Raw genomic sequence first — 22,810 nt, forward strand, 5'->3', positions numbered from 1 at the left:
GTTTTTGGGCAAATATTGCCCTTTTGGTCCCATATAGATGATTGTTCTAAGGACCACTAGTCAGTTTATTTTTAATGAAGAACACAATAAGACTGGGAAAGTACAGAGAAAATATGTGTAGCCTTTGAGTTTATTAGAGTTTTATATGTCCGGTTTTGCCTGATGGACTTATTAAATATTTATTTAGCATCACCTCTGCACTAAGAATGAAATTTAGCTCAGAGAGAAAGTATATCACCGCTTAATCTATTTTAAGTGGTAAACAGACTAAGAAGTGAAGGTCAGGGAAGTGGATTTGTATTATGGTGAGCAAGTTGCATAGTTTTCCTGAGCCCCAGTTTCTTTACAATGGAATGATATACTTTATCACAGGAGTTACTGTGGGAATAAAAAGCAATAATGTATATAAAACATTAAGCATAATGTCTGTCCTGTATATGGTAAGTGGTTGTTACATTTCACTGTATCAATCTGGGTCCAATCAGGAGAGAGAAACTGCACAGTGATTTAAATGGAATTTAATATAAAGAATTATTTACTGAAACAAGAGATTGAAGTAATGGGGGATTGGCTTGTAAAAAGAGAACTCTAAAGAATATAGGAATAGCAGATGTAATCTAATAGCGGATATAATAATGTAATGGTATGATTGCCTATGATATAATTTAATTAATATATAATAGCAGCTACTTCCAGGGCTGAGATATAGTACTCAAAGAAGAGTTGTCTTCCCTTCAGTTCTCATGGTACTGAGATCCAGACCTTGGTGGAGAGGGCATGGCTGGGGCTCACTGAATGGCAGAGAAGTTAGTCCATGTGGTGCTACACTTGCAGAACTTCCTGGAAATCTGCCATTTTTAACTGGCCAGAAATCCATCCTCTAGGGTGGCACAAAACAGTTAAGCAGTTGACTAGTAGCTGAAAGGTTGGAGGTTTGAATCCTCCTAGGGGTGTCTTGGAAGACAGGCCTAGTGATCTGCTTCTGAAAGGTTACACCCTTGAAAACCCTATGGAGCAGTTCTGCTCTGCGCACATGGGGCCTCCATGAGTCAGAAGCCACTCGATGGCAAATAGCAGCAGCAGCAACAAGGTGCTGGGGAAAGCTGTGCACGGGGAGTTGTCTTATTAGCAGCACTCTGCTGTCTAATAGCCTGAGTAGGATTTTCAGAGTTGGCTACTGAATGCATTGAACCCATTGTTGCAGCCACTGTGTCAGTCCATTTTGTCGAGGGTCTTCTTTTTTGCTGACCCTCCACTTTAACAAGCATGTTGTCCTTCTCCGAGGACTGGTAATATGTCTCCCTCCTGATAACATGTCCACAGTGTGTGAGAACAAGCCTTGCCATCCCTGCTTCTAAGGAACATTCAGACTGTACATCCTCCAAGACAGACTTGTTCATTTTTCTGGCAGTCCATGCTATATTCAGTAGTCTTCACCAACACCATAATTCAAAGGTATCAGTTCTTCTTCGATCTTCCTTATTCATCATCCAGCTTTCACATGCACAGGAGGTGAATGAAAATGCCATGGCTTGGGTCAGGTGCACCTTAGTCTTCAGAGTGACGTCGTTGCTTCTTAACACTTTAAAGAGGTCTTTTGCAGCAGATTTGCCCGATGCAGTACATCATTTGATTTCTTGACTGCTTCTTACATGGGCATTGATTATGGATCTGAGTAAAATGAAATCCTTGGCAACTTCAGTCTTTTCTCCGTTTATCATGTTGTTGCTTATTGGTCCATCTGTGAGGATTTTTGTTTTCTTTATGTTGAGGTGTAATCCGTTCTGAAGACTGTGGTCTTTGACGTTCATCAGTAAGTGCTTCAAGTCTTTGCTTTCAGCAAGCAAGGTTGTGTCATCTGCATAACACCAAGATCCATCTGACATCAGCATTGGTATCCCTCATTCCACGCCCTCTTCTGAATCTGGCTTGAATTTCTGGCAATTCCCTGTTGATATACTGCTGCAACTGTTTTTGAATTATCTTCAGCAGAATTTTACTCGCATGTGATATTAATGATGTCTTTTGATAATTTCTGTACTCTGTTGAATCACCTTTCTTTGAAATTGGCACAAACAGGTCTCCTCCAGTTAGTTGGCCAGGAAGCTGTCTTCCAAATTTCTTGGCATAGACGAGTGAGCACTTCCAGTGCTGTATCTGTTTGTTGAAATATCTCAATTGTCATTCCATTAATTCCTAGAGCCTATGTTTCGCCAATGCCTTCAGTGCGGCTTGGACTTCTTCCTTCAGTATCATCAGTTCTTGATCGTGTGCTCGCTCCGAAATGGTTGAACACTGACCAGTTCTTTTTGGTACAGTGGCTTTGTGTATTCCTTCCATCTTCTTTTGATGCTTCCTGTGTTCAATTTTTCACCCATAGAATCCTTCAGTATTACAACTTGAGGCTTGAATTTTTCCTTCAGTTCTTTCAGTTTGAGAAATGCCAAGTGTGTTCTCCCCTTTTGGTTTTCTAACTCCAGGTCTTTGCACTTGTCATTATAATACTTTACTTTGTCTTTGCGAGCCACCCTTTGATATCTTTTGCTTAGGTCTTTACTTCATTTCTTCCATTTGCTTTAGCTGCTCTGTGTGCATTAACAAGTTTCCAGGTCTCTTCTGACATCTATTTTGTTTTTTTCTTTCTTTCCTGTCTTTTTAATGACCTTTTACTTTCTCCATGTATTATATCCTTGATGTTATCCCACATCTCATCTGGTCTTTATTAGTGCTCACTGTGTCAAATCTCTTCTTGAGATGGTTACCAAATTCAGGTGGGATATACCCAGGGTCATACTTTGGCACTTATGGATTTGTTTCTGCAGCTTCAACTTGAATTTGCATGTGAACCATTGATTGGCCTATTCCACAGTTGGCCCCGGCCTTGTTCTGACTGATGATATTGAGCGTCCCCATTGTCTCTTTCCACGGCTGTAGTCAGTTTGATTTCTGTGTATTTCATCTGGCAATGTCCCATGTGTATAGTCACTGTTTGTGTTGTTGAAAAACCGTATTTCCAATGAATGGGTCGTTGGTCTCATAAAAACCTGTCATGTGATTTCTGGCGTCGTTTTTTTCACCAACACCGTATTTTCGAACTAGTGATCCTTCTTTGTTTCCAACTTTCACATTGCAATCACTAGTCATTATCAATGCATTTTGATTGCATGTTTGATCAATTTCAGGCTGCAGAAGTTGGTGAAAATCTTTAATTTCTTCATCTTTGGCTTTAGTGGTTGGTGCGGAAATTTGAATAATGGTCTTTCTTGTAGGTGTATGGATATTATTCTATCAGCAATGGTGTTGTACTTCAGGATGGATCTTGAAATATTCTTTCTGACAGTGAATGCAACGCCGGTCCTCTTCAATTTGCCATTCCTGGCATAGTAGACCTTCCGAATGTCTGATTTAAAATGGCCAATACCAGTCTATTTCAGCCCACTAATGCCTAGGAAATCAGTCTTCAAGTGTTCCATTTTTTACCACTTCCAATTTTCCTAGATTTGTACTTCATACATTCCACGTTTCAATTATTAATGAATGTTTTCAGCTGTTTCCTCTCCTTTTGAGTCAGTAAATTAATAACCAGGACATGAGTAGAATGGATATTTAATTTCCAGGTCCCCAGAAACCAGGAGTAATATGGCAAATGGATAGAAATCAGAGGGACCTTGAAAATAAGAACAAAGTGGATTTGTAAAGGAAATTTAAAGAACTGAGGATGATACCCAAGCATTGACTAATGTCAGCAAGGTGGACTGCCTTTGCTGTATGAAGCAGATAAATGTCACAAAAGTCAAAGTTGCTGTGGTCACTTTAGAAAACTCAAAACCAAACCCGTTGCTGTCGAGTGGATCCCGACTCATAGAAACCCTGTAGGACAGAGTAGAACTGCCCCATAGTTTCCAAGAAACACCTGGTAGATTCGAACTGCGGACCTTTTAGCTAGCAGCTGAACTCTCAGCCAGTACGCCCCCAGGGTCTCCAGTTGAGTTAGAGGTAATCTTATTCAGTCTGTCATTGAATGCTGAAATAGATTTGCAACATCATTAGTTTTTATCGAGCTTTTTAATATCTTCAGTGATCCTGATGGCTATTTGGCACATGTTCCTAAAGAACGTGACACTAGACATGAAAATAGACAGCTATTAATTGGATCATTTGTTAGGACCATGTTGTTAGATGCTACCAGATCCATATCTTTTATGATCCTTCATCTTATCTCTGAGTACCTTGAACTCTCTGTATGGTGTGGCACACAGTGATACCCTGGTGTTTGCCTAGCAATCTCTCTTCTGAGCCGGAGGTCTAGTTGCTGCGATTGGTTTTTGCATGTACTGGTGTATAGAACTTAAGTACGTCTTCATATTCTATGGTGTTTCCTTTTGTGTCCCGATTAAAAAACGGGCATAATACTTGAAAAATAGTCTGGTTGCAAGCAAGGCAGTGAACTCTCTGGGTCAACTTGATTTGCCCTTTTCTTCAGCCATTATGATCTAGATCAGTCTTTTTGCCATTGTTAAATGTGAGCAAGGTAATGTGAAATTCATTTTCAACTGGGGAGTAAGTCAATGAAAAATGTGGGCTTTTAATATTTGCCAAAGTTGTGTTTATAGAGGACAGCTTAATTTCTTACCTTCCTTTGATTCCTTGTACTTGCCGCTTCCAATATTGCAGGATGGCAAGAATTTAATTTGTTCCAGTCTCTGTACTTTCTTCCCCTTCCATTTGGTGAAATGGGTTTGATTATGTTAGAAAAGAAAGGCGGCTGTTGTTGTCGTTTGTTTTTTAAATTGCTTTGTTTAACTTCACGGTGCATTTCCAGTGTTCTGCACTCTGTTGTCCCTAGCCAAATCCTTGTCAGTTATAGACCTACCCACTGCCATCGAATCGATTCCAACTCACAGTGATCCTGTAGGACAGAGTAGAACTGCCCCATAGCGTTTACCAAGCTGTAAATCTTTACGGAAGCAGACTGCCACATCTTTCTTGTCAGTGATAGGCCACCAAAAAAAATCGAGTTGATTCTAACTGATAGGGACCCTATAGTGATAGAAGCCAGTAAGAAATAAACTTGTAATAAGCCTCTGAGTGCCCAACAGGTGAAACCAGGGAAGACTGGCAGAGTGGCGTCTTCCTTATTATGCTTCCCGGCTGACTTCATTTTAGTTAATGTTTTATTGATCATTGCTAGGATTTGTGGCTAGTATATTACTTCACAACTATAATTTTGTACTGAAAAGCCGGACTTTTTTTTATTGTCGTTGTTAAAGTTCACTTAGCCCCTCTTTTAGCTATTTCAGAAATGCTTAATCGTACCTTTCTTTTCTTCCTCAGGTGCATTATTCTGGGTAATTTTAATTTGGGTAATCATTCAGAAATGATAATGATGATTTTCAGAATGCATTTAGAAAAGTGGCTTTGAAAACAACATTATGTCTTTCAGCATTTGTCAGTCCATCACAGCGTTGGAGGTACTGAGGCGTTATTTCTCTCCTCTCGGCCCCAGTACACTTTTTTTTTTTTGTAATAATTTTTATGGCTGTAAGTGAAAGTTTACAAATCAAGTCAGTCTGTCACATGTAAGCTTATATACACCTTACTACATACTCCCATTTACTCTCCCCCTAATGAGTCAGCCCGCTCCCTTCTTCCAGTCTCTCCTTTCGTGACCCTTTTGCCAGTTTCTAATTTTTTTTTTTTTAACCCTCTCTACCCTCCCCTCTCCCCTCCAGACAGGAGATGCCAATACAGTCTCAAGTGTCCACCTGATACAAGTAGCTCACTCTTCATCAGCATCTCTCTCCAGCCCATTGTCCAGTCCCTTCTATGTCTGATGAGTAGTCTTTGGAAATGGTTCCTGTCCTGGGCCAACAGAAAGTTTGGGGACCATGACTGCCGGGATTCCTCTAGTCTCAGTGAGACCATTAAGTCCGGTCTTTTTATGAGAATTTGGGGTCTGCATCCCACTGTTCTCCTGCTCCCTCAGGAGTTCTCTGTTGTGTTCCCTGTCAGGGCAGTCATCGGTTGTGGCCGGGCACCATCTAGTTCTTCTGGTCTCAGGAGGATGTAAGTGTCTAGTTCATGTGGCCCTTTCTGTCTCGGGCTCATAGTTATCGTGTGACCTTGGTGTTCTTCATTCTCCTTTGACCCAGATGGGTTGAGACCAATTGATGCCTCTTAGATGGCCGCTTGTTAGCATTTAAGACCCCAGACACCACACTTCTAAGTGGGATGCAGAATGTTATCATAATAGAGTTTATTATGCCAATTGACTTAGAAGTCCCCTTAAGCCATAGTCCCCAAACCCCTGCCCTTCCTCCGCTGACCTCTGAAGCATTCAGTTTATCCCGGAAACTTCTTTGCTTTTGGTCCAGTCCAGTTGAGCTGACCTTCCCCCCAGTACACTTTTTAAAAATTTTTAAAATAAGATCTGGAATCCTGTAGTTCTTTTTATAGACTTTACTTATGGTATCAGTCTTATTATGTTGTCATTGTTCTGACTGCGAGTTCCTCAAGGGCAAAGACACCAGCAAGCACTGTGTTTGGATTGTTCAGTCCACTTCTACTGACTAACTGAAGGATTCTTCTGCTTACGTGAATTCTTCAAACTCAGGTGCTTCTGGGAGCTTTCCAGCAGTCAGAGAAGCATACAAAAGTCAGGCGATGTTTTTCTTGCTGTGTGTCACTTCTCTCAGAGTCTGCTGTACATGAGCCATTGCTGTTGCTCCATTTCACAGGTGCTTAAGGATTCCTTCTGTTGCACTTTCACATGCCCACTTACCAGAACCTTCTAAGCAGAAGGCTTAATTGTCGACCTGTAGTTAATAAGGATTCTTATGGTTGAATTTTTGTTTCTTTAATTTCTTTTTATTTTTGAGCAGCCTCTGTGCCTAGATTGAGTCTGTTTCTAGGCCTTTCAGTCTTGCTTACTAGGACGATAACTTGATTATAGGTGCATATCTGTTAGGCCCCGTCTCTAGTTTAGCAAATCTTATCTCTGTCCTAGCTGTTCCATTAGCTTTCCTGGTAATTCCATCTCTGCTGTAAATGTCAGTTATGAATCTTACACTGATTAAAAACTTAGACTTGCAGATCTCTAGACAATCAAAATTGTCCCTGGCCCGACCAGGGTAGTGATTTTTTTTTTTTTTTTTTTAAAGGAAAACTAGGTAATTGTCATGAATTAGCGGGAATATTGGGTATAGAGCCAAGGCCTAAGTTTGAAAGCGGCTCAGCCACTATATCTGTTTGGCCTTGAGTAAATCCCTTAATCTTTCTGAAATTCAGTTTTGTCATCTGTTAAGTGAGGGTTATAAAACCTGTTTTGTTTTTGAACATTTTATTGTGCTTTAGGTGAAAATTTACGTAGCAAATTAGTTTTCCCATTAATATTTCATACACAAATTGTTCTGTGACGTTGGTTGCAACCCCTGCAATGTGTCAGCACTCTCCCCATTTCCTCCCCGAGTTCCTCGTTTCCATTCCTTTGGTCTCCCTGCCCCTCCCTGCCTTCTCAGTTTTGCTTTTGGGTAAATGCTGCCCTTTTGGTCTCCTGTAGTAAATTATTCTAAGGCACACATTCCTTACAGGTGTTATTGTTTATTTTATAGGCCAGACAATTATTTGGGTGAGAGGTGGCCCCCGGGTGTGTCTTTGGTTTCCAGTTAGAAGGTTATCTTAGGGTAATAGTCTTGGAGGTTCCTCCATTATTTATCAGACCAGTAAATCTGGCTTTTTTTTTTTTTTTATGAATTCAAGTTTTGTTCTACATTTTTCACCCGTTCTAACCAGGATCTTTTATTGTGAAACAGGTCAGCGTGGTCAGTAGTGGTAGCCAGGCACCATCTAGTTCTGGTCTCAGATTAGAGGAGGCTGTGGTTCATGTGGGCCATTAGTCCCTTGGATTAATTGCTTCCTTGAATCTTTAGTTTTCTTTTGCTCCAGACGGGAAGAGACCAGTAATTGCCCCATTGATGGCCACTCGTGAGCTTTTAAGACCCCAAACGCTACTCACCAGACTAGGATGCAGAATATTATCTTTATGAACTGAGTTATGCGACTTGACCTAGATGACCCCCGAGACTATGGTTCTTAGACTTCAAGTACAGTAGCACAGCCCTGTGAGGTGTTTGGTTATGTTTGGGAAGTTTCCATAACTGTGCCCTCTGTATAAAACCTATTTTTTGCATTGCGAGGACTAAATAAGATTATATGAAGGTGTTTTTGTAAGTTATAAGGCATTATGAAGCACTAATAGTAGTGACTTCATTTTTTTAAATACTCTTTGTAAGTCAATATGAGATTTACATCTTGTAAAATTGTACCAATTCAGATTTTAAAAAATGGCCCCTCCACTTTCCACAAATCTTATTCTCCTCCCTAGAGGTAACCACTGGCCTTCTAGATTTTTATGCACTTATTTTCTTTTTTATCTGCATGCAGAAATACCCATTTCTATAGTGTGTTTTTAAAAATAGCGCACTGACTGTTCTACTGTCATTTAATATGACCTGAGATCTTTTATATAGATTTTACCTTATATTTTTTAAAGCTTGCACTTAGGATATTGTAATAATATGGTAATTGAAAGCAAAATTGCTATCATTGATGGAAATTGAGGTAGTTTGTAGTTTTTCACTAGTACAGACAGCACTGTGCTGAAAATTTTTACACGAGTCTTTGAACACATGCCCTAGTGATTCTCTAGATACAGAGATGTGAAATTACAAGAAAGATATATGCATTTAATAGTATTAGCTGCTGTCAAGTCAGCCCCCAACTCATGGTGACCCCATTTGTAATGGACTGTTGTGATCCATAGGGTTTTCACTGGCTGATTTTTTGAAGTAGATTGCCAGGCCTTTCTTCTAGTGTGTCTTCATTTGGAAGCTCTGCTGAAACCTGTTTAGCATCACAGCAATATGCAAGCCTCCAGTGACGATGGGTGGTGGTTGCACTTTGCTGGGAGTGGAACCTGGGTCTCCCTCATGGAAGGAGAGAATTCTACCACTGAACTATCATTTTAATTTTTGCCAGTCTGATGAGTGAAAAATGGTATCTCCAATCTGAGAGAATGTTTATCAGCAGCATGGTTTGTGAGTGCAAACAAACAAACAAAGTATAATTGGAGACAACTTAAATATCCATTAACAGGAAAATAGGACGGATAAATTGACATACTCATAAGATAGCATACTAAACAGCAGTCAAAATTAGTGAAATATAATTACATGCATTAGCAGAGGTGAGTTCACATAGTATTATGCAAAAACAAACAAAAAACCGCAAACAGTACATATAGTAGAATCCATTTCTATAACACTGAAAAACATATAAAATTAATACATTTTGGGGGGATAGATACATATAAACTTGAAAAGTAACCCTTTTACCATTAAGTATAGGCCAGTCTCGGACAGGGAATTTCCAAGGGCTGGGAAGTTCCAGGAAACCCTGGTGGCGTAGTGGTTAAGTGCTATGGCTGCTAGCCAAAAGGTCAGCAGTTCGAATCCACCAGGCGCTCCTTGGAAACTCTATAGGGCAGTTCTACTCTATTCTATATGGTTCCTATGAGTCAGAAGCGACTCAGCGACAACGGATTTGGTTTTTGTTTTTTGGTTTGGAAAGTTCCACATAGCAAGGAGTGGAGAAAAAAGAAAAGAAGTTAGGTCTGGGGAGTAAATCTATTTCCTCTGACATGGCTTTTTGCAACCTGTTGCATCCATCTTTGGTATTAAAGATTTTTTGATAATACTGGCTTGTAAGAACATGACGTTTTCCTAAAAAGTATTATGCATTGTCAAACTTTAGGATGTCTTAGAATATAGTTTATATGTAGGATGTTCTCTGGGAATCTCTGCTAATATGCTTATGGGGGTTTTCCATTACTTTCTTAATCATATAATTACTTTCTCAGACAATATGAAATGCTTATTAGAGAACAGAAATTGGTAAAATGAAAAGAACAGGGACTTTGGAGTCCAACAGACCTAGGTTGAACTTTGGCTTTCCCACTTAATAGTTGTGTGTTTTGGGGTCAATTACTTGCTTTCTATGAGTTTTCTGGATGATAGGAGGTACATTTTTATGTATTTCTCTATTATCTCATCTCCATTCTTTCTCTTCCTCCTTCCCTCCATCCTGAAATTCTACCTGATTAGTTGCTCAATGAATCCCCAGTGGTGTAGTGGTTAAGAGCTCAGCTGCTTACCAAAAAGTCAGCAGTTCGAATCTATCAGCCGCTCCTTGGAAACCCTATGGGGCGGTTCTCTGTCCTATAGAGTCGCTATGAGTCGGAATTGACTTGACAGCAGTGGGTTTGTTTTTTTTCAGTTGCTCAATATCTTGTGGTATCTATCATCTTTGTCATCAACATTGTTAAAATCTATAGGAAATGGTGTTGAAGTAAATTCATAGAATCCAGAACAAGCAAGGGTGTTGTGGATCTCAGAAAAGCCCTGTTCTTTTACTCACCTGTCAGTTTGTTGTACTGTGGTGGTTCCTGTGTTGCTATGATGCTGAAAGCTATGTCAACAGTATTTCAAAATACTAGCAGGATCACCCATGGTGGACAGGTTTCAGCAGAAATTCCAGACTAAAACAGACTAGGAAGAACGGCCCGGTGATCTGCTTGTGAAAACAGCCAAGAAAAACCTTATAGATAATAACAGAATATTGTCCAATATAGTGCTGGAAGATGAGCTCCTCACGTTGGAAGGCCCTTACAATATGCCTAGGGAAGAGTTGCCTCCTCAAAGTAGAGTCGACCTTAATGATGAGGTTGGAGTAAAGTCTTTGGGACCTTCATCTGCTGATGTGGCATGAATCGAAATGAGACGTAACAGCTGTAATATCCATTAGTAATTGGAATGTGGAATTTGTGAAGTATGAATCAAGGAAAGTTGGAAATCGTCAAAAATGAAATGGATAGCTTGAAGATCAATATCCTAGAGGATAGTGAGCTGAAATGGACTGGTATTGGGCATTTTGAATCAAACAGTCATATAGTCTACTATGCCGGGAACAGTAAATTGAAGAGGAATGGCATTGCATTCATTGTTCAGAAGAATATTTTAAGCTCTGTCCTAAAGTTCAATGCAGTCGGTAATATGTCTACTACAAGGAAAACCAGTTAATACTATTATTCAAATTTGTGCACCAACCATGAATGTCAAAGATAAAGAAATTGAAAATTTTTACAACATGCTGCAGTCTGACATTGATTGAGTGTGCAATCAAGACGCATTGATGATTACTGGTGATTGCAGCACAAAAGTTGGAAACGAAGAAGGATCAGTAGTTAGAAAATACGGACTTGGTGGTAGAGATAGCATGGTAGAATTCTGCAAGACAAAGGACTTATTCAGCACATAATCAGTGGGTATACATGTGGAGCTCCTCGCCAGAGGAATCACACAGTAATCAAATCGACTACGTCTGTGGAAAGAGATGATGGAGAAGTTCAAGACCATCAGTGGAGACAATGTCGGGGACCACCTGTGGAACACACTATCAATTACTCGTGTGAAAGTTCAGGTTCAAGCTGAAGAAAATAAAAGTAAATCCATGAGAGCCAAAGTACGACGTTGAATATATCCTCCTGAATTTAGGTGCCATCTCAAGACTAGATTTAATGCACTGAACACTAATGACCGAAGACTAAAAGAGTTGTGGGAAGACATCAAAGATATCACACGTGAAGAAAGTGAAAGGTCATTAAAAAGACAGGAAAGAAGGAAAAGATCAAAATAAATGTCAGAAGAGACTCTGAAACCTGCTGTTAAGCGCGAAGTAGCTGAAGTGAACGGAAGAAATGATGACGAAGTTAAGAGAGCTGAGCAGAAGATTTCAAAGCGTGGCTCAAGATGACAGGGTAAAGTATTACGATGAAATGGGCGGAGACCTGGAGTTAGAAAACCAAAAGGGAAGAGTGTGCTTGGCATTTCTCAAGCTGAAGGAACTGAAGAGAAAATTCGAGCCTCAAGTTACATTACTGAAGGATTTTATGGGCAAAAAATTGAGTGACACAGGAAATTTCAAAAGAAAATGGAAGGAATACATACAGTGTCACTGTACCAAAAAGTATCGGTTGATAGTCAACCACTTCAGAGGTGGCATATGATCAAGAACCACTGGTACTGAAGAAAGAAGTTCAAGCAGCACCAAAAGCGTTGGCGACAGTAGGCTCCAGGAGCGGGTGCAGTGGTACCGCTGAGATTCTTCAGCAGCGGAGTGCAGGGCCGGACGCACCTACTCGTCTGTGTAAAGACATTTGGAGGAGAGCATCTGGTCAGCTGACTGGAAGAAATCCATATTTGTGCCCATTCCAAAGAAAGGTGATCAAACAGAATATGAAAATTATTGAACAGTGTTGCTAATATCACATGCTAGCAAAATTCTGCTGAAGGTAATTCAAAAATGATTGCAGCCATACATCGAAATGGAACTGCTAGAGGTTCAAGCTGAATTCAGAAGAGATCATGGAACGAGGGATATCACTGCTGATGTCAGATGGGTCTTGGCTGAAAGCAGAGAATACCAAAAAGATGTTTACCTTTGTTTTATTGACTATGCAAGGGCATTCAATTGTGTGGATCATAATAAATTATGGATAATATTGTGAAGAATGGGAATTCTAGAGCACTTAATTGTGATCATGAGGAACCTGTACATGGATCATAAAGCAGTCATTTGAACAGAACAAGGGCATACTGCATTGGTTTAAAATTGGAAAAGGTGTGCGGTAGGGTTATATTCTTTTACCTTTTTCAATCTGTATTCTAAACATAATCTGAGCAACTGGATTATGTGAAGAAGAATGAGGCATCAGGATTGGAGGAAGACTCATTAACAACCTGTGATATGCAGATGATACAACTTTGCCAGCTGAAAATGAAGATGAAACACTTACTGTTGAAGGTGAAAGACTACAGCTTTCAGTATGGATTATGCCTAAATATGAAGAAAATGAAGATCCTCTCAACTGGACTGGTAAACAACATCATGATAAATGGAGACAAAATTGAAGTTGTCAGTGATTCTTTCTATTTGGATCAACAGTCAGTATCCATGGAAGCAGGAGTCAAGAAATGAAATGACCGTATTACATTAGGACAATCTTCTGCAAAAGACCTCTTTAAAGTTTTTAAAAGCAGTCACTTTGATGACTGAAGTGTCTGACCCAAGCTGTGGTCTTTTCAATCGCCCTATGTGCACGTGAAAGCTGGGTGATGAAAAAGGAAGACAGAAGACGAATTGACACATTTGAATTGTGGTGTTGGTGAAGAATTTTGAATATACCGTGGACTACCAGAAGAGCAAACAAATCAGTCATAGAAGAAATATAACCGGAATACCCCTTAGATGCAAGGATGGTGAGACTTCACTTCGTTTACTTTGGACGTGTCATCGGGAAAGACCAATTACTAGAAAAGGATATCATGTTTGGTAGAGTCAGTGAAAATGAGGGCAACACTCAGTGAGGTGGATTGACACAGTAGCCACAACAGTGGACTCAAACATGCCAGCGATCGCGGAGCTGGCGCAGGACCCGGCAGCGCTTTGTTCTGACCTACGTCAGGTCACCATGAGTTGGAGTCCACTTCACAGTGACAACCTGTTCTTTGTTATAATCTAAACTGTTTATGTCTAAAAAAAAAAAACACAAAAAAAGCTGTATATGTCTACCTTATAAAAATCAACGTGAAAAATAGTCATTGTTACCCACAATAATAATAATTTTTAATAACAGATTTATTGAGATATAATTCATAGGCCACAAGTTCACTTTACTTTTGTGTACAATTAAAGTGTACGATTCAGTGATTTTTAGTATATTCATAGAGTTGTACATCCATCACCACTACCAATTCCAAAACATCTTCATTACCCCAAAAAGAAATTCCACACTCGTTAGCTGTCAGTTGTCATTCCTTCTTCTCCCCTGCCTCTGGCAACCACTAATCTACTTTCTGTTTTTGGAAATTTTATATAAATGGAATTAATAATATGTGGCCTTTTGTGTCAAGTTTTTTTCACTTCATATGATGTTTTCAAGATCCACCCGTATTGTGTCAGTTACTTCATTTCTTTTTATTGCCAGATAATATTCCATTGTATGGATATACCACAGTTTGTTTATCCATTCCTTTTTGGTGGACATTGGGTTGTTTCCACATTTTGGCTGTTATGAAATGATACTGCTATGAATGTTCATGTGCACTTACATTTTCAGTATACCTAGAGGGCAATTGCCGGGTCGTACGGTAACTATGTTTTACATTTTGAGGAACAGCCAAACTGTTTTCCAAAGCAACAGTATCATTTTACTTTCCCATCAGCAGTGTATGAGAATTCCAATTGCTCTGCATCCTTGCTATTGTCCATCTTTTTAGTTATAGCCATCCTAGCGGTATGAAGTGGTATCTCATGGTGATTTTGATTTGCCATTTCCTAACGACTAGTGAAGGAGCCCTTGTGGCACAGTGGTTAAAGCAGTCGACTGCTAACCAAAGAGTTGGCTGCTTGAAACCACCAGTGGCGCTGCGGGAGAAAGATGTGGGAGTCTGTTTCTGTCAAGGTTTATAGCCTTGGAAACCCTACGGGACCGCTGTAAGTTGGAGTTGACTTAGTGGCAGTGGGTTTTGGAATGCCTAATGATGTTGAGGAAACCCTGGTGGCGTAGTGGTAAGTGCTATGGCTGCTAACCAAAAGGCTGGCAGTTTGAATCCACAAGTGCTCCTTGGAAACTGTATTAGGCAGTTCTACTCTGCCCTGTAGGGTTGCTATAAGTCGGAATCAATTCGATGGATTTTTATGTCTTCTTTGGAGAAATGTTTTCAAATCCTTTACCATTTTTAAAACTGAGTTCTGTGTCTTTTTATTGTTGAGGTGTAAGAGTTCTTTATATGTTGCTGGATACAAGTCCCTTATCGCATATATGATTTGAAAATATTTTTGCACCATTATGTGGGTTGTCTTTTACTTGATGGTGTTCTGTGAAGCACAGAAGTTAATTTTGATGAAGTCCGGTTTATCTGTTTTTTTTCCTTTGTTACTTGTGCTTTTGGTGTTTAGATTGAAGAAACTACCCCAAGTTCATGAAGATTTACTCCTATATTTTCTTCTAAGAGTTTCATAGTTTTAGATTTATGATCTGTTTGAGTTAATTTTTCTGTATGGTACGAGGTAGGATCCAGCTTCATTGTTTCGTGGCTGTTTGGTTGTTCTAGCACCATTTGTTGAAAAGACTATTCTTTTCCCATTGATTTCTCTTGACATTCTTGTCAAAAATCTTGATCCTAACAGTAGAGGTTTATTTCTGGACTGTTCATTCTTTTCTGTTGACCTGTGTATCTGTCCTTATGCCAGTGTCACACCATCTTGGTTATTTTAGCTTTGTAGTAAGCTTGAAACTGGGAAGTGTGAGTCCTTTGTTCCCCTTTCTCAAGATTATTTTGGCATCCATAATTTGTGCGTGTATGTGTGTGTTTCTGGGAATAATCTTTAGTGTCTGGATGTCATTTCTTTGGGGAGACTAATTTGTAAATTTTAAAATGTCCATAATAGGGACTTGGGAATGGAAAAGGAGAACTTGGATTGCCTATGAACCTATGAATGAATTGGGGTTTTTTTTTTTTTAAACTCTATTTACACATTCTTTTGGGTGTTCACCATGTTTTAGACGTTGTGCCAGATCTCCGGAAAGTATAATGAACAATACAGTGAGCTTTCATGTTTTGGGAGGAAATGTGGACCTTTGATTATCAAAGACATGAAAATAATCAAAGCAGGCATACCATTAGGTAGAAAGTTTACTCTCCTGTCAGAGTTGAAAGTCCCATCGATGGGAATTCCTTTAAACATGTTATTTTGCTGGTAGGAATGAAAGTACAAAAAGAAGAGAATGAATACCTTTAAGGTAGCTGGGCTGAACATTTTGAAAATTGCAAAAGCACCATATGTTTTCATTTAGCCCTCTGTGTGCAGATATATCTCCTCCCATTTAAAAGTTCCCTTGAAGGCAAGGGCCTTGTTTTATTCATTTTTCTTACTCTATCATCTAACAGTACTTTGAAAATAATTAGATAGTCAATATATGTTGACTGAATGGTTGATAGGTTAAATAAGTAAACCATAAATGAGTGCTCGTGTTGTATGACCTTATATTAAATTAAGGCTTACATAGCTTTTATTAGCTATCATTCTTTTCCTTGAGGCTCTTGTAGTCGAATGTGAAAATGAGGCAGGCATTCAATATGATACAACTTTACAAAAGTAAGATTAACTAGAATAATAAATAATATGAAAAGTAAACTGCATGAATAACCTAACTAAACTTCAACATACCTACATGTTGGAAGGAATCACTTGGAGTCCATCAGGTGATGTAGGTTGGCAAGGGAAAGGCTTGAACAGAGGTAGAATTTCATCTAGGCTGAGAAGAGCCAAAGGAAAGCAGATTGATAAAGGGGAGAGTTTAAGACGTTTTCAGGTCAAGAGGCAGTTCTTAACTGAGATGTAGTCCCCTTTCCCGGCAGTGGCTCTTTGGAAATGTGTGGAAAGTTTTGGTTGTCCTGGTTTTTAGGAGTGCTGCTGGCTTTTTTAGGGGTAGCGGCAAAGCACGCTGAGGTCTGCAGTGTGAAGTTAGGAATCGTTCTGTCTCAAGTCCCAGTAGCACCTTGGTTGGGATGTACTGTGAAGGGAACAGGTTTAGCTGCACAAGGAAGAAAGGAGTGTTTAAGAACAGTGTTCCTAAGCAAATACTGTTTTTTGTTTGCATTTGTTTTTGCATGGTGGTGGTTGAACTGAAAGATGCGTGTAGTTAGAGTAGAATACAGCAATGGAACTCCATAGGAACCAGGGCAAGAATTTATACTCACTAATTTGCACTTGATTTTAATTATTCTTTCTAATTTCTTCCTTTTATAGTTAGACTTTTCTTTTCTTTCTCTTAGAACGAGCCTCTGACCCCAGGTTATCATGGATTCCCGGCACGGGACAACCAGGTTGGTATCTGCTGTTTATAACTCAGATGATGTGTGTGTGTCTGTATGTGTTTTATCTAAGGATATTATGATAAAGAGTATCCCCTGAGATTATTTATTTTGGAGAGTGGTATGGCTTGCTGCAGGAATAAAATTACTTTTAGACATATAAATTAAGTATATTTTTTTAGTTCTAAAAGTAGTATAATCATGTTATTTAAATTGTGGCTGTTGTGAGGGGGGAGCAAATCACGCAATCACAGTCATGATTACTTTTATGTTTTCTTCTCCAGGCTATAAAGTAATTTTTAAATCTGATTTCCTTGATGTCTCATAGTTCTAAATGCTGAGCTTGTCTGTTGCCTGCCACTTAGGCCCTCACTGTACAGATTGTTTGAGTCCTTGCAATAATCTGCAGCAAAAAATTCCATTCTGTTCCCTGGAGGAGTTCAGCCTTATGGCTTTAATTAGGGAAGCCTTGCCCAAGAGAGGGGGAAGTTTCTGCTGACTTTCTCTGAAAGATGGAGGGATGATTAGAACAAGGCCAGGTCCTATTGTGGGTCAGAGCAGAACTGCTTCTTATGAGACATTCTCTCTCTGGTTTAGGCAAGTGTAATGCCTCCTTTGTCTTTTTGCTATTTAAAGCCTTGAACAGATGAGACTGTACCAGAGTTAAGGTAGAAGAACAGGCCAGATTTCCTCTTGGAAAAATGGTGGGGGTCGAGTCACCTAGTATCTGAGATTTGGCTCCTTGCTGCTTGGGAACACTGACATTGTTCAGGAAATTTGAAAGGGTAGCCTCTGGAAATATCTTTGAATGCCTACCTACTGTTCATTAGGTAGGCATTCAAAAAAGTTCAAAAGAAGTTCACCATTTTTAGGTTTGTCTAAGGGACATGAATCATCAAGAGTTCTAAACCAAGGGGTTGACATAGTTCCTCTTCTCCAGAAGTCAGTTTAATCTCATTAAATCTCCTACAACTGATCTTAAAAAGTAGGAGGGTCCCCATAACCAATAGTCATCTATTTGGGGCCTTCCAGATTTGAGATTATTTGCCCAATTCTCTTGGGTCACTCAAAGCACTCTTGATGGCGGGTTGACATCAGACTGGCCTCAGGTAGGACATGGAGAAGGAGGGGAGAAAAAACGTTGTTCATCTCTGTGTTCATCTCCCAGTGTGGTCATCACCGTTGGAATGTCAGAGCAAAGCAGATGTAATTGAAGATTGTCTCCATGAAAGCTTTTTGGGAAGGATAGTCATTTACTCCAAATCCGAAGAGAATATAGAGCTGTTATTTATTATTTATTTTTGATTTCCCCTAGAGCTTCTTTCTGTAAGCTGTGAAATCTGTACCCTTTGACAGTAGTTCTATATCGTGGCCATACATCAGAAAAAACACTGCTGCCTGGAGATCGAACCTTTAGAGGCTCTGGTTGAGTAGGTCTGTGATTGAGCTCCTCCACTCAGATACTTAGAAATCCCTGCAGGTGATTCTGCTGTGCAGTCGGGTGAGAACTGCGGTTCTGTGGCTTGCTTTTAAAGGAGTGACCTTTTCTGTTTCATCCTCTGTTTTTTCCACCTACGATGCATAATATATGAGGGAATGTACTCAGTGTCTTCATCTAGTCTTTCACACAAATGCACATATTTCATTATTTACAGAAGTGTTGCTTATTTTGGATATGGGAAGGTAAAGTTAATTGAAGTAAAATATGAGAATAGATTTATGGCGTTCTAAAGAATTTGGAAGGGTACTGTATAAAACTTGTTCCTGTAGGGACTGCAGATCAATAAAAAGCTAAGTAAAAGGAGTTAAGAGGAATTTCTTAAAGTAGTCTTTTTGCTTGCAACTACTTTATTTTCCTTTCTCTTGCTGCGGGACCCACTTCTGTAGCCTGCTCATTCATTGACTCATACTCTCTCTGCTGTAGGCCTGGGCAGACCCTTGGCCATGGTTTAAAGCTGCTAATTTACTTTGAGGCCCATTCTGATGGTGACAGGTTTATTTTAGTTTATTTTCTTGGACTTATTTTGTTCTCTGGCTGCACTTTTGAATTAGAGATCTTAGAGTAGTGCAAATAGGCAAATATTGAATAGCTGCTTGTTGTATTTGATGAATGCAGAATCTAAATGAGTACTGCTAATTAATGCGCCTAACCTTGTGAACTCTCACTTTGTGCTTTGAGATTTGGGAGGCATTTATCAGAGTGAAACACTAGTCACTGAACAGCTTGAGCTGGGCAGAAACTAAGCTTGTGATCTTTACATCTCCCCAGTGTTGTCTGGCTCAGCAAACCCAGGAGCCACGAATCAGGTGAAGGTGAATTTTAATTGTGTGTCTTTATTGCTTTCCATATTCTTTTGCTGTTCCTTACTAAACAGATAGGAACCATCCTCAGCCAGGATTTTTATCAGCTTCTAATGGAAACCCTGGTGGCGTAGTAAGTGCTACAGCTGCTAACTAAAAGGTCGGCAGTTCAAATCCACCAAGCGCTCCTCAGAAACTCTATGGGGCAGTTCTACTCTGTCCTATAGCGTCGCAGTGAGTTGGAGTTGACTCAGTGGCATTGGGCTTTTTTAAGTAGATGAGGCAAATAGTCCCTTGGGAAAGATAAGGAAACTGAGGCACACACAGGTGAAATGACTCGTCTGAGTTAACAGTGCAAGTTAGTAGCTGAATAACAACAGAAATTTGTCTTCTATTTAATTGAGGGCTCTTTATACTGGGGCTTATTGATTTCCCCTAAGAAAAACGTGGTCGTGTGTGTGCGCGCGCGCCTGCCAGGGCTGCACACTGGTTCAAACCCCTGCCGATAATTTGCATTTCTAGCAGGTTCCCAGGCGATGCTAATGCTGGTTAGAGACCAGTTCTGAGAACCACTATTAGAGCCACAGTTCTCAAAATTTATTGTACAGAAGAAGCATCTGCGGGTCTTGTTAAAATGTAGATTCTGAATCAGTACATCTGGAGAGGAAAAGCAAATTCTCAGCAGGGGTTCGAATCAGAATGAACCAGTTTGAAGCCTCACTTAAATTATGGCACATTGCATTGCCTAACACTTGATCTGTGTGGGAATGAAACATCGCCATTCACGTTCACTTGATTGTGTTCAGGTGTTGACTCAACTGTGGTATTGGGAATATAATAGTAAATATAAACTCTAACATTTGTGAAGTACTTTACAATTTAGAAAGCACTTTCATGTACATTTAAGTTTGATCTTCACAATAGCTCTACCAGGTAAGTTGGACTTTATTATCCTTGTTTTATGGATAAGAAAACTAAGGCACAGAAATTTTAAAATGAGTTTCCCAATGTCAAGTAGGTGGTAAGTTGCAGAATTGGACATGAACCCTGGGTTTTCAGTCTTCATGTCTAGTGTTTTCCTGTTAGTGGTCTTACGTCTTTGAGTGCCGATGTTCTCTTGCTGGTGTGACGAGATTGTATGGAATCTTTGGAAAGTGCAGCAGCATGAAAAATCGTCGTACAACCTGGACGGCCCTGGAATAACTAACTTGTGTCCAACTTTCTTCCCGTTTTGTTTGTTGTGGTCCAGGATTTATCTTTTTGTATTTGAAATATAAGGAAAAATTTTAATGAGATGGCATGTTAATGGGCTGAGCTGTTTACCTGATATTTGAAATGCTTGTCAGTGGCTCTTCAAAAATTTTCTCCTTCAATTTTCTAAGGTTTTGTTGAAAAGCCACGTTGTACAAGTGATTCGCAGAAATGAGTGGGAAAATCAAAGGAAATGTTTAATTTGACACATGTGACTTAGGTTTAAATTCTAAGTAGCAGCCTTTTAGTTTAGAGGGTAGATTAAAACTCACATAACAGTGTTTTAGAAAAAGCATTTCTTTCTTCTGAAGACTGTCCTCCTTCCTTTTTTAGCCAGTTCTCACTTTTGTCCCTAGAACAAGCTTTGTTTTAGTCCAATTTTTGCAAATGAACTTTCAGAGCCTGTAGTTATTTTTATTGGGAGCTGTGCACAGCAGCACAGGCATCATCTGTCGTACTCATTTGCACCGATGAGTACTTCTTTTCTCTCGGGGAGAGTTGGTGCCGTGAAGGACGTGGTAAGGGTGTTCAAGTTCTTTTAAGCTTAAAAAAGTGCTTTCAAGTTTAAAAAAGACCACAGCCTCTAGTAAGCAATACCTTTTACATACCCAGTACACACACATGCATGAATTGGTTTTGCCAAATAATTCTTAACCCTTACTGTGTCCTGTATTCACTGTGACATTTTCCATTTCATTAAAAAATTGTTGTCTCTGCATTACCAACAATGCACAAACACCAGAAGAGAAACAAGATAACTGGGAGCTCCTAAAAATCAAACACCTATGCTCATCCAAAGACTTCACCGAAAGAATAAAAAGATTACCTAGATGGGAAAAAGTTTTTAGCTATGACACTTCCAATCAGCATCTGCTCTCTGAAATCTACAAAAAGACAAATAACCCAGTTAAAAAATGGTCAAAGGATATGGACAGACACTTCACTAAAGAAGACATTCAGGTAGCTAACAGATACATGAGGAAATGCTCACAATCATTAGCCATTAGAGAAATGCAAATCAAAACTACAATGAGATTCCATCACACTCCAACAAGGCTGGCATTAATCCAAAAAACACAAAATAATAAGTGTTGGAGAGGTTGTGGAGAGACTTATACACTGCTGGTGGAAATGTCAAATGGTACAACCACTTTGGAAATTGATTTGGCGCTTCCTTAAGCTAGAAATAGAACTACCATATGATCCAACAATCCCACTCCTTGGAATATATCCTAGAGAAATAAGAGTCTTTACATGAACAGATATATGCACACCCATGTTCATCGCAGCACTGTTTACAATAGCAAAAAGATGGAAGCAACCAAGATGCCCATAAACAGATGAACGGATGAATAAATTATGGTATATTCACACAATGGAATACTACATGTCGATAAAAAACAATGATGAATCTGTGAAACATTTCATAATATGGAGGAATCTGGAAGGCATTATGCTGAGTGAAATTAGTTGCAAAAGGACGAATATTGTATGAGACCACTGTTATAAGAACTTAAGAAATAGTTTACACAGAGAAGAAAATATTCTTTGATGGTTACGAGAGTGGGGAGGGAGGGAAGGAGAGGGGTGTTCACTATTTAGATAGTAGATAAGAACTAATGTAGATGAAGGGAAAGACAACACAATACAGGAGAGAACAGCACAACTGGACTAAACCAAAAGCAAAGAAGTTTCTTGAATAAACTGAATGTTTTGAAGGACAGTGTAGCAGGGGAGGGGGCTTGGGGACCATGGTTTCAGGGGGACATCTAGGTCAATTGGCATAATAAAATCTACCAAGAAAACATTCTGCATCCCACTTTGGAGCGTGGTGCCTGGTGTCCTAAATGCTAGTAAGCAGCCATCTAAGATGTATCAATTGGTCTCATCCCATCTGGAGCAAAGGAGAATGAAGAACACCAAGGACACAGGGTAATTATGAGCCCAAGAGATAGAAAGGGCCACGTAAATCAGAGACTACATCAGTCTGAGACCAGAAGAACTAGATGGTGCCCGGCTACAACCGATGACTGCCGTGACAGGAAACACAACTGAGAACCCCTGAAGGAGCAGGAGAGCAGTGGGATACAGACCTCAAATTCTCATGAAAAGACTAGACTTAATGGTCTGACTGAGACTAGACGGCCCCCCGTGGTCATGGTCCCCACACCTTTTGTTAGCTCAAGACAGGAACCATTCCCAAAGCCAACTCTTCAGACGGGGATTGGACTGGAATATAAGATAGAAAATGATACTGGTGAGGA

At 39.6% G+C, this 22,810-nt stretch overlaps 1 protein-coding gene across 6 annotated transcripts in view; it reads left to right on the forward strand.

The window, feature by feature from the left end:
- Window positions 1–22,810, forward strand: part of RBFOX2 (RNA binding fox-1 homolog 2) — a 336,178-nt gene that overhangs the window by 81,709 nt on the left and 231,659 nt on the right. For all 6 annotated transcript variants that reach the window (XM_023559959.2, XM_023559962.2, XM_064283633.1 and 3 more), the window contains exon 2: window positions 16,956–17,006. In XM_023559959.2, the coding sequence (XP_023415727.2) occupies window positions 16,956–17,006 (51 nt within the window). The remainder of the gene's footprint in view (window positions 1–16,955; window positions 17,007–22,810) is intronic.

The sequence above is a fragment of the Loxodonta africana genome, chromosome 4, assembly GCF_030014295.1.
Source record: "Loxodonta africana isolate mLoxAfr1 chromosome 4, mLoxAfr1.hap2, whole genome shotgun sequence".
NCBI lineage: Eukaryota > Metazoa > Chordata > Mammalia > Proboscidea > Elephantidae > Loxodonta > Loxodonta africana.